We start from the raw sequence: 13776 nt of genomic DNA on the forward strand, positions 1-13776 counted from the left end.
TTTTACAAAAATTGAAATCTTGGGGTTCTTTGATATGCTGAGTCCAAACATGTACTTAGATTTTTTATTATGGGCCCAGTTTTCAAGTTGGTCCAAATCAGGATCTAAAATTATTATATTAAGTATTGTGCAATAGCAAGTCTTTTCAATTGCACAGTATTGTGCAATGGCAAGAAATATCTAATTGCACAATATTGTGAAGCAATTTTTTTTTTAATTAGAGTTATCTTTCTTTGTTCAGAATAGTAAGCAAGAAATATCTAATTGCACAATATTGTGCAATAGCAAGATGTTTTTTTAATTGGAGTTATCTTTCTTTGTCTAGAATCAACTTAAATCTTTGTTATATACAATATACAATGTATATTCACTTTTTACTACCAACTGATAAATTAAAATAATCTTTACCATTCAGTGATAAAAGGCAGTTTGTTTACATCTTAATATTTTATGATGTATTAAATGAGAAGTTATTGTTGCAAACTCCATTAGAAATTTTAATTGAGATTTGTTTTGGAATAAGGGAAAGGGGGATGTGATTAAAAAAATTGGGTTCAATTTTTCTCATTTGAAATTTCATAAATAAAAAGAAAATTTCTTCAAACATTTTTTTGAGAGGATTAATATTCAACAGCATAGTGAATTGCTCTAAGAGAAAACAAAAAAATTAAGTTCATTAGAACACATTCATTCTGTGTCAGAAACCTATGCTGTGTCAACTATTTAATCACAATCCAAATTTAGAGCTGAATCCAGCTTGAATGTTGTGTCCATACTTGCCCCAACCGTTCAGGGTTCAACCTCTGCGGTCGTATAAAGCTACGCCCTGCGGAGCATCTGGTTGTTTAGTTATCTTGGTTAATGTTTAGTTTATGTGTCAGTTTTTAATAAAGCTTTATACTTAGGACTATCAACATATTATCAATGATAAGTAAAGAAGGCGAGACATTTCAGTGTGTGCACTCTTGTGTTTACATAATATCAATGTGTACCTCAATCTTAACATAATTTTGTTTTAAGAAATGATTTGGTCGTAGGTCGATGATAAGAGCTGCCTCATTATTTTTACAAAGCAAAAACGATTTACTAAAAACATGTGCAAATACTTGTCAAAGAAGTTGGCACTAATCTCATCCGATATAATTCTATATTCATTGCAACGCTTTTTCTGATAGAAGGCCACTCTGCATGTGTAATAAGTATAGTTGTATCAATAATTGGCATTGAAATCTTTCATGCATATGTTTTTTTCAATATTTTATTCTGAAAAGAAGTGTTGTGTACAGTGTTTAGCTGACCACATAAATCCTTCTGTATGGTGCATAGTTAAGATGATGTACACCATACACAAAAACAAAATTTCCATACTCTTTTATTACCCAAAAAGTTTCAAGGAATTAAGGAATAACAGTACTGTAGTTGAAGAGTTGCCACCATCAATTGTAGATTTGACGGTCGCAAATGCAGTTTTACTGGCGACGCGGAGCGGAGACAGTAAAACGGAGATTTGCGACCGTCAAATCAAAATTGATGGTGGCAACTCTTCAACTACAGTACTGTTATTCCGATTCTAATGCATTACAAAAAGAAAAAAATACGATAAAACTTGAAAAAATGTCTAAATTTGTCAAATAAAAAAAAATCCGCGAAACTTCATGAATAATTTTGGCACAAAGACATCATGGCTAAACGTGACGTCATACAAACGAAAACTTACAAACTGGAGGTTATTTCATTACCTGTACGCTTCAAATTTGGATAAAATTACATTAAAACGGCAAATTCGAGGTAGGTGTTGTTTTATTTTTGATTATATAGTAGTAATCGAACATTTGTTGAATTATCAATTCAAAATGGCGGGTCTCTCCTCAGTTACGCCTGGTCAATTGTGGATTTGACGGCAACTGTTAGCCAATGAAAAAAATTGTTACATCCAAATTGCATTAGAATGAGTAATCACAGATAGGTTTATTATTGCAAATTGGTAACTATAACTTTTGCCCTGTAATAGCTTTCTTTCAGGTAAAACATGTAAATGTCTCGACAATTGTATCGAAATTGAAAGTTGGTGTTGACATTTACAACTATTTGCGCATTTACAAGTTAATTGTTCTTTTTAGAATATTAAAATTGCTGAACATGATACACAGTGTTCAAGGATCATAAGGTGAACATGTCCATGTGCAGGTGTCATGGTTTAGTGATATTAGTAATTTTTTATAGGAATGTATTATGGTAATCCGTTGTCCATCATTAATTTTCAATTGCACAGTATTCAGCAATAGCAAGAAATCTTCAATTGCACAGTAATGTGCAATAGCAAGAAATTTTCAATTGCACAGAATTGCGCAATAGCAAAAAATCTTCAATTGCACAGTGTTGTGCAATAGCAAGAAATATCTAATTGCGCAATATTGAGCAATAGCAAGAAATTTTCAATTTAAGTTATCTTTCTTTGTCCAGAATAGTAATTGAATCAATTTAAAACATTGTTTTATGCAATATACAATGTCTATTCATTTTTACTACCAACTGATAAATTAAAACAATCTTTACCATTCAGTGATAACAAGCACTTTTTTTTACATTTTAATATTTTATGATGTATTTAAATGAGTAGTTATTGATGCAAACTCCATTAGAAATTTGTATTTTGATCAGTTTTGGAATAAGGAATAGGGGGATGTGAGAAAAATAATTGGGGGGGGGGGGGTCTTTTTCTCATTTCAGATTTCATAAATAAAAAGAAAATTTCTTCAAACATTTTTTTGAGAGGATTAATATTCAACAGCATAGTGAATTGCTCAAAGGCAAAAAATAAAAATAAGTTCATTAGACCACATTCATTCTGTGTCAGAAACCTATGATGTGTCAACTATTTAATCACAATCCAAATTTAGAGCTGAATCCAGCTTGAATGTTGTGTCCATACTTGCCCCAACCATTCAGGGTTCAATCTCTGTGGTCGTATAAAGCTGTGCCCTGCAGAGAATCTGGTTTTATTTTATATTTTGGGTTATTTTATTCATAAAAAGTTTTTTTTTCCAGTTTTCTGACAATGCTTTGAGCAGTTATCATGAAACTTTGGTGTCTGGTTTATTTCTATTTAGATAACCTCCCTTTAGTTTTTCATGAATTTCTGATATGACAAGTGAGAAGTTATTGAACTTTATTCTTTTAAAAAGCAACGGCGTATGATGCGCTCATGGTGCAGCTGTGTATTTGTGTTTGTGTCTGTTTTTCCATCACAATATGCAAAAAGTATGCTATATTTGGTGCATGGAATGATTATAAGGTGTATATGTGCAATGAGCAGGTGTCATCAGACCTTGACCTCATTTTCATGGTAACTCAGAGGTCAAAGTTAAGTTATTGAGTTTTGGTCCGTTTTCTAATACTATATGCAATAGGTCAACTTTATTTGTTACATGGAAATATTTCATTATGTACATGTCGGTATAACGGTTTTATTTGACCTTGACCTCATTTCATGGTTCATTGCTCAGTGTTAAGCTTCTGTGTGTTGGTCTGTTTTAAAAGCAATAGGCCAACTATTCTTGTATGGAAAGAATATAAGCTGAATATGTCTGTCTGGCAGGTATCATCTGTCCCTGACCTTATTTTTGTGGTTCATTTGTCTATATTAGGTTTTCATGGTTAATTATGTCTCTTAGCTAATTAACTATTTCATGCAGATTGATTGTCTGTCTGTCTGGCATGGTTCATCTGATCTTGACCTCATTTTCATGGTTCATTCATGATTGGTGAATGTTTAGTTTTATAAGTTTAAACATATTTATTTATAGTGGATTGGGAAACAAGTTTTGCAACATATATCAATACCTTTCCACTTTGCAGGTGCGAATGCTGCCTTTTGTGGCATAAGCCTGCTCTTTTTCGAAATCTACAAGGGTGTCTTTTACGTGCAAAATATATGACTCTCTTAGGGACGACATCAAAAGATCGATGTAGGATAAAAAACTTAAATCAAATAGTTTGGGGGTGGGGGGGGGGGGGGGGGGGGTCAACATTACTGCAAGTTTTGTTAATCTAAAATCGATTTTTACCTATACCCATATTAGTCAATCAATTTTTTCCTAATTAAGTTAAGAGGGGGGTGTGGGGGTCAGTGAAAAAACTATGTGAATTAAGTTTTTTATCCTTCATTGAACTTTTGATGTCGTCCCTTAACACAGGTGAGCCAATTGTCGTCCCCTTCCGACGGACGATTATAACTGTTTCCAAGACCATACTCGCACATGGTGTCAAAGTAGAGCCGAAAATTCAGTCCCTGAAATTTTCATCCCGGAACGGGAATCGAACCAGGAACCTTTGTGTTAGTAGTCCGATGCACCAACCACTACACCACGGTTCACATGTTTTATTGCTAGAGTCTAATTCTTCTTCTTAGTAACTATATTTAGTGTATTGAATGGTTGTAAGGTGTATATGTATTTATCGTTTGGCTTATCTGATCTTTACCTCATTTGCTTGGATCACGTTAAGTTGCAGTATAGCTTTATATTTAGGATTATCAACATAACATCAATGGTTAGTAAAGAAGGCGAGACATTTTAGGGTGTGTACTTTTGTCTCTGTTTCCATGGTTTCCAGATTATCCTGATTACTTGAACTGCAAAGTTTAACCAAATCGTTTGAAACTTAAATACATTGTCATGGATAATGAAATATGGGTGGTGTTCAATTTTGAAGAGTATTATATCTACTGTCCAAGAGTTTTGGCTCTCTTTCCACCTGATTTTTAGCCCATTTTTGTGAAGGTTTTCAATCACTACATGTTTGTTTTAGTCTTAACTCTTACAAACAAATCCTTCCAGAAACTAGTGGACCAAATCAAACTATTTGGCCATGTGTTTTAGTCTTAACTCTTACAAACAAATCCTTCCAGAAACTAGTGGACCAAATCAAACTATATGGCCATAATCATCCTTAGGGCATGAAGTTTAGAATATGTATCCGATAATCATGTCTGCTAATCCAAATGGCTAACAAGGCTACAAAATAAAGCAGGAGCCTGTAGTCAAGTGATTGATAGGTTTAATTGATTACCTTGATAATGAGGCCAAGGACAAAGAACAGTCGATATTGAGGCCAAGGACAAAGAACAGTCGATAATGAGGTCAAGGACAATGAACAATCAAAAAGGATAGTACACTTAATGATATTTATTTTTATGTCAAATGCATCCCTACATTTGGTCTCCAGTTTCATTTGTCACAAATTGTGCATGCTTTGATGTATAATATAAATGCATTTTCACATCAATTCTTCGTCAAAGTCCTGTTTGTTAAATTCTTATACTGATAATGCGAGTTTCAATAGTGAGCAATTATTGCTTGAGCTGTTCATTTTGTTTGTGTTAGGCGCTAATTTTGAGGTTTTGATAATGGCAATGTATGTCGAATGATTGAAAACAAATTATTCCAAAAATTCAGATTGATCAATTGACATCAAAAGCTAAAATGGAAGTTACACACAAATGATCATTATTCGCCAAAGATTAGTTATAAATAGTTGATGTTAAATCACTGTAGTACAGTAAAAATGTACTGACAAGAAAACTCTTTCCTAACTGTATATCCCTTTTTCTATATGCACTTTGACATTGCAATACAATTGACACACACACACACACACACACACACACACACACACACACATTCAAAAGGATTAAATCATTTGTTCTTACCAATGGGGCATTAAGTGAAATTTGGTATACATTTTGGGTCACGTTTCATTGGATACCATGAATTAAAAATAATGCAAATTTAAAGTCTATCAATTTCTAATGTGACCTTGACCTTTGTTGACCTCAAAATCAATAGAATTCTTTCACCCCAAGACTTTATTATTTAATTCAACCAAATTTAGCTAAAACATAATTATTATATTGAAAACAGCATTTTTAAATATTTGAAAAATTTATGCAAGTATGAACTTAAACTTTGATCTCCTGACTCAAAAACCATTAGGGACTATATTATTTCCAAGGGGCATATTCAAACTTACGTTTACTCAAGGTTGGATAACCGAAAACCAAAATTTCAGTCCACTGATTAAAGCTATGACCTTGATCTCTGACATATTAATTTCATGATCAAAAGCAGTGTTCTTCACCGCAGTATCAATTAAAATGTTATTTAATGGTAAATTGACAAAAATAAAAGTTTATGCACACAAATGGTGTTTTGAACCTTCAGTGCACAGTTTAACCGTACATTGCCAAAACTGAATGTTTTTTTTAATATATATTTTAACATGTTTAACGCGGAGATTTCGAACGAACAAAATATTCAATTTTTAAACATGTTCAAAATTTCATCAAAAAGTCAAACAGATGTCCTATGCTTCGATAGAGCGTTACTGGCACGAAACATCATCGTCATCACCAATACACACGTCATCGTCACAAAATTTATGACTTTTCAAACTTTCCTTTTCCCTTTTTTCTCTCTCTCCTCTTTTTACATATGAAAGCTAGTATCATATTTTGTAAACTGTTTGCTTTATATGCATGTCCGTTATATTAGACTATTATTGTAATTTTATACTGTATTATGGAAGACTAGTCTAACTGACTTCATAAGTATGATAATCATTGTGTGTCTAATTCATTTTCCTTTAATTCAGCAAATAAAATATGTTTAAACTAAAACATGTTTAATAAGATACAAGGTTGTAATTTGGCATTCTCAATTCATTTCTAGTTATGGTACTTTTATTCCTAGCTGACTGACTGTTCAGAAAATCGTCACTGGATTTATCACAAATCTGGCTGTTCATGTAATCGCGATAACTTATGTCTGCAATGCTGCAATTGTCTGTTAAATTCAATGGCGACATATTTGCTAAACAACTGGCATCGAATTTGTATGTGTATTTCTTTCCATTGACTTTTCTCATAATATTTTTATCGTAATAATACCGGAGTGCTCTACTAAGTTTATCATAATTCATATTCGGTCGACACTTTCTTTGTCCCCATTTTCTGGCCACTTCTTCTGGATCAACAATTCTAAACTCTCCTTCATTTCCCTCCCATATTATACACTCTCTGTTTGATGTTGTTGATAGCAGCTCCAGTAAGAATTGCCAAAGCTGAATTTGCCCAGAACTTGAGCCTGAAACTAATAAGCAACGAAATGTAAAAAATAGTTTGTCGTTGGGGCATTAAAATAATCTGAATCTGTTTATTGCGAATCAAACCTGCGATAAGCAAGACAACAGGCGCCATTAGGGGAGAAGCCACTGTTTGCCCGTTGGGAGCAGATCAGTTATATTGAACTTTTAATGAAAAAAGTTATATTTAGAGTTTTTTAATATTTATTTAACTATTACAACCAATTATTAATTTTAGGAACTATTTTTTTTTTTTTTTTTGTATTTTAGTGAAAATTGCAACATTTGCCACGCCATAGTTGGTTGTATTTAAAAGAAATCACGAATCGTACACAAAAAAATAATAGTAAATGTTTTAAAAAATTGTTCTATTTTCATACATTGCCTATTGGAATAAATTAGTTTACAGCAGAATGCATTGAGTGAGAAGGTAAAGTTAAAATCTTTGGTTAGCATGCTTGTAACCTGAACCGTGAATTCATTATTAGGTTATGTATACTACCCTCCTTTTTGAGTAGTCTAGTCCTATACAGACAAATGGATTGGTTATATATGTCGGACTAGTCTATTTAACCAAATAATAACTTCACGGTTGAGCTAGCAAGCAAGCTAACCAAATATATAACCTTTACATACACAATCAACGCATTCGACTGTAAAAAAAAGGAAACAAAAAAGAATTAATAGATATATATACCCGTGTTTCTGAAAATGTCTTCTGGGTATTCAATTACTCGGTTATCTCCCCTGGGGTAATATTGCTGGGAATAGTTTACGTCATCGTTGGTTTGGTATCTGTATTGTAATAAGTCTTTATATTTCAGGTATCTGTACTGATTATATGTGGTATCTGATGGTATCTCTCCACTATTCGGAACTGGTTTTCTACTATAAGATATGTTGCTGTGCGCTGTTGATTGGTAAACTGGAAGAGTGGTATTTGACTTATGGTTATAGAAATCCATATCCAATAAATTAAAGTGCCTGTAATATAAAAGTGCATGTGCTGAGTTTGCTGGTGTAATAGGAATATCTTTAAGTTATATTTTCAGTGTTATTACAGATTTGTAACTGATTTAAAACCCGAAAGGGAAATATTTTTGTCGCGAAAACACATTACACCATGGAATAATGTTGTAAACAAAAACTGATAAGATTTTCTGTTCAAGCTCAAAACTGAAAATTACCAAACTGAATTTCAACGTCAACGTCAACCGTTTGATCGGCGGGGAGTCAGAACTATGTGCCCGTCACCATTAGTGTGACATGTCTCTCTGCAGACTGTTAGCTTTAGAAACTAGCATGCATCCGACTCGGCGTATATTTCTAACACGATACAGTTCATATTTATGGCATCCTGATATTCGTGTGATATCTGCCACTTTACAATTAAAGTAAATCTAATTCATCCATCAATGCAGTTGCAATTTATACTTTTTGAAGTTAAACACATCAACTTTGTTTTATGCATTTTATATAAATATATGAACAGAACCAGTATGCCTAGTAAAAAGAATAGGCACACAAAACTATACCGGCTTCAGAATACCGGCTTTGTTTTATATAGTTGAAAACCTAGTTTTTGTTAGAATAAAACTAAATAAAGATTGACAGATCAGTCCTATCTATAAAACAAAGTGACTTCATAAATCAGTAAAAAATACTACTAGTATAACAATGACCATGGATCATTTAAACGTTAGACTCTGGCCGATGGTTAATTGAATAAACAAGTAGTGATATATGATTGCCATTGAGACATTTATCAAACAAAGTTTAAATTATAAAGTGTATAATGTTGTGGTCAGAAATTATAAGCAACTGTACGGCCTTCAACATTGAGAAAAACCCATACAGTCTAGTCGGCTATAAAAGGCCCCAGTTGACAATATTTTTTCCGGAAAATCATTATTGAATATAGAACTGCTGTTTCTTTGATCCATGCGGGTTTGCTCTTGTTTTATTTAGCCGTAATCAAATTTATAAGCACCATTGTGGCGAACGCGCTCATGTTTACTTAGTTGTATTTACGGAGTTAAAATAGGAAACTGGGTGCATTGGTGCATGTGAAAACCATTGAAACTTGACTCTTTTTATTGAGAAATATATTTATATTCGGAATTATATTTTTGAATCCTTTTTCTTTGACGTTTTCCGATTATCAAAGAAATAGTTATAATTTGACCATAATTCTTTGATTGCATGAATATGTTCTTAAATAATAAAGATGTCAAAAGTATCTTCTTTTAATCTAGCTTTACAAATTAAAATCTATAAAGTTTTTGATTTCATTGTTCAGTTATTTTTTTGTTTATATTCATGGAAACTTGTGCTTTAAATTATACCCTTTGGTCAGATTGTTGTCTCTTTGACTTATTCCCCGTTTTCATTCTCAAAACAGAACACTCATTTTTCATTTGAGTATAACATAGCTGGTTCCTATTTTAATAGTTACAAATACAAACGTTGGTACCAAATATATCGTTTTGTTTTGGTTTGGCGGTTTAACTTCTAAAATTTGCCATCTAAATGTGTATTCCAAACAATTAGATGGCAAATTTCAATTATTTCATAGGCTTCTTCTTGGACTTATGTTTAAAAGTAATACGTATCAGACTCTTGTTATAATCATGCAATTTCCTTACCTTGAATTCATTTGGAAGTCTCCAATAAAATGCCCTTTTTTTCCTATGATACCTTACGACATCCTACATCTTTATATACCATGATTTTATCTTATTAATTATTCATAAAATAACGGTTCATTGATTAATGGTGTAACTGTTCATGATCCCAACAAACCGAATTTTATTACTGGACTTTTAGAAATAAAATGGTCTGCTTTATACAAGTAATAACCGTCTTTATTTTGTTCATGTGTTCATTGTATAAGAAATAATAAAAATATTTACACTTGCAGAATAGTAAAAACTAATTACTAAATGTTATAATATAATTCACTTCGCCTTCATGTTTATTTTATTTTTCATATATGATGAAGTGTAGCACGACAATCGTTTGTCTTTCAGCTGCAGTACTCGTGTGCTCAATTATCTTCGCAAATGAGTGGATATCATGCTTTTGTTAAGTTTGAATTAGTTAAAACGATAAACAGATTATAAGTTGTAAGAAGTTTTAATTAATAATTAATCAGACAACTGATGCTAAATTTTGCATGGCATCCTACACGCGAATTGTCATGTATATACATGTGAAACAAAGCACCTGGTTCTGAAAAGTAATAAAAATACGCGGCATTTCCGTTATCTTACAAGTTAACGATCTTCGATGATGACGGCCACTATTTGTTTACGTTCAAATTCATTTACACGATTCGTAATTAAGATGTAAATCGTTTGGAACAACTTGAGGCGATAAGCGTTTCTTTGAAAAGAGAAAGAGACAGGCTATTAAAAATTAACTAACATTAGCGGTATCTGATCAAACACTTTTAGATTTCATGGAACAATTAAGTCAATGGAAATGATACAAATTTCCAAATGCACAACATGAACAAATCTATGTTATGGTAGCTTCTATTTAAAAGTAGAATTAGTTATTATACATTATAGAGAGATCGAAATTAACAAATGCACATGTAGTACTATAGAGTTCACAGACTGGTGGACAGGAGCTAGTGCTTAAAGTAGAGACCTATTTTAATCAATCTAATTAAAATATTGATCTCTGATTACGTTATACTGCATTATAACGTAATCAGAGATCAATATTTTAATTAGATTGTATTTTAATATTTCGGATCCCAGTTTTCAATCTAGATACATAAAAGATATCACAAAAAGATTCCACTCATATCATCATTCTATTAGCCTGCTTTTATGCTCAGAATTTTGGTTTAGAATATTTACTTCACCGCTTTCGATACCGAGTTTGGAACTATGTCAGGTTTCACTTTACAAAGTACGGACCGGGACGGTACCAGTATTGTGTCATCAAATCCTTTAAAAATCGCAGCTTTCAACCCAGATCTTGGAAACTTAATTGACTGAAAAAATCCAATGACTCCTATGATGTTGTTTACCTGGGAGAGATCCGTTTGCGCCAAAAATGCGTCCTTTTGCGCCACAACTTTTTTTCTCCAATGCTACCTTTGCGCCAACTATTTTATAATTACATGGTATCCTTTTATATTGAGTTAATTTTGAAAACTTTTTTTTCACGAAGTTTTATTCTGTTTGTCAATATATATCTAGATGTCCATTATATACCATCCCTATTTGTTAAAGAAACATTCATTACGGTTTTTATTATTCCGTAGTGCTATAATGACACCCGGGCGCCGTGACATGACCAGCCTTTTTTTTTAGCTAGACGCATCCACTAAATACCGTTTGTATTTGTCCTGGATGATTTTCTGATTTATATATTACATGAATTTGGCTTCGAACTATCATCATTTGGCCTTTGCATGTGAAATTACAGAGACATCCTTCATTGATTTTTTATAAAAGCAAATTTGAGTCAGTCATCAGCCCAGAATGGTTTGCTGTGAGTAACAGAAAATATAAGAACCAACTATTGAAATCAGATCGATACAAAGTACATGTATATAACAAAAACACAGATATGATGTGCATGGTAAGTATACAACAAAAAAGATCTGATATGCTGAGTTTACACATAATTCGAATTCGATTCGCATTTACTGATTCGAATTAATTTAATGAATTCGCATTCGAAACGTTTTACGCCCTAACGTCAATTCTAATTCGAATTACAATGCGCGTCAAATTCGTTTTACTGTCCAAACGACGTTAACTGTTAATTCGCATTCAGAAAAGCGTTTTTCTAATGCGAATTGGATAATTCGAATAAAGCCAATTCGAATTAAAAAAAGAAGAGTGTGTGAATTATTTAACGCGATTAGCGAATTCGATTCGCATTCGATTCGAATTTAATTCGAATTAAATGTCCGTGTTAACGAGGCATTATAAAAACAGCTAGTTTAACGTCAATAAAAATTTATAGAAACGGCATGCATCAAATAATGTTTTTACATATATGACAACGTGTCTTTGCAAAAAAAAAATAGTCAGGGTTTGTCAAAGAATGGTACATCATGGACACTATTTTCAATTATGATATAGCTTTTACTTACTTTTAAGATTTTTTTTACTAAATTTTCAACATAAATGTTTGTTTTCTTTTGCATAACATGCTTACAGGTAACATTGCTAACGGAGAAACTATTGCAACTGCTGAAATCTTGAGAAAGATAACTCTTATCCCACCAATTTGTCTTTTGGTTACACCATTAACTTAAAAATTATATTTTTTCTTCTGGTGATTTTTTTTTTATTATAAAACCAAGATACACCTCCCAAAATCATTAAAAAATGTTTGTAAGTATAAAATGCAATAGAAAGTGATAAATCCTAATAACAAATGGTATACATAATAGTCCTATTTCAGGTCTGAAAGGATTTATATTATTAAATAACAGTTGATTCTGGCTATATCCAGGGGTTTAAGAAAACATTAAGGATGTTGTTATAACATTTCATACTGTAAACGGTATGTAGTGTATATATCACAAAACATTCATATCTAATATATGCAAGTGTTATTTTTATACATTTTGATATATTTTCATGTCTTTTAACTTAAACATACCAAATAACATAGTTTTGCATGTTATTTTGATAATGACCCTTTTTTCTTTCATTTGTTTACATAAATAAGGCCGTTAGTTTTCTTGTTTGAATTGTTTTACATTGTCTTATCGGGGCCAGCTGACTATATGCGGTATGGGCTTTGCTCATTGTTGAAGGCCGTACGGTGACCTATAATTGTTAAGGTTTGTGTCATTTTGGTCTTTTGTGGATAGCTGTCTCATTGGCAATCATACCACATCTTCCTTTTTAAACTTTAAACATGCATCAAGCTATATATCGAGTTATTGGAATTGGGCGTTCCATGTGAACTTAGTTATAGTGGCGGATCCAGCCATTTTAAAAAGGGGGTTCCATACCCAGGATAAAAGGGGGGTTCAATCCCCAGACCCCCCTGGAACCAGCAATGTAGTGATGTTCTATGGTGTGAATCTGAAGCAAGATTTTTACAGTGTTGTTTTCGTTTTGTTTACCCAAGTAATTGATACTACTTTATGTTGATATGTCGGAAAAGTGTATACTACTTGTTTACAAAATCATTAATGATTATGTGATTACTGTAAAGCCGATGGGCCTCTTTTCACTCTGTTTTGGCTGATGACCCCTAATTATTGTCATATTATAGCCTACTGTGTTTTTTTTTTGGGGGGGGGGGGGGTATTTATCCAATTTTGTCAATATAACAGAACTATAAACAACTGTTATACAAGTGGAAGTTTTGCTAGCTTCACAATCAGGTTTAACACACAAGAACTTGTTTCAGAATGTTGTTTGTATATACCTTAAACAATATTCCACAGTATATATATAAAAAATTCTGGGGCCGAAGTGACTGTGGTTCAACTAAGTAATGGCCTGTTCCAAGGTAAGTATATGCCAGTTGTTTTCTATTCGTTCCGTTGGTTTATAAAGTCTAACGTTTGAATTTGTCAGTTTTTCAGTATTAATTTGGCTAGCCTCGAGTCCTCTTTTGAAGTATAATATAACTCAATTGAATATTTTA

General features: G+C 32.4%; 1 protein-coding gene across 1 annotated transcript; it reads right to left on the bottom strand.

Moving 5' to 3' along the window:
- Nucleotides 1-6316: 6316 nt before the first annotated feature.
- On the bottom strand, nt 6317-9836 carry LOC134723274 (Friend leukemia integration 1 transcription factor-like). The gene is made up of 3 exons (XM_063586895.1): nt 9786-9836; nt 7838-8124; nt 6317-7148 (listed from the first exon to the last, which is right to left on the bottom strand). Exons 1-3 carry the CDS (start codon nt 9794-9796, stop codon nt 6682-6684), a joined length of 765 nt encoding a protein of 254 aa, XP_063442965.1. The 5' UTR covers nt 9797-9836; the 3' UTR covers nt 6317-6681.
- Between the last annotated feature and the right edge of the window lie 3940 nt (nt 9837-13776).

This window comes from Mytilus trossulus, chromosome 6, assembly GCF_036588685.1.
Source record: "Mytilus trossulus isolate FHL-02 chromosome 6, PNRI_Mtr1.1.1.hap1, whole genome shotgun sequence".
In the NCBI taxonomy this organism is placed as follows: Eukaryota; Metazoa; Mollusca; class Bivalvia; order Mytilida; family Mytilidae; genus Mytilus; species Mytilus trossulus.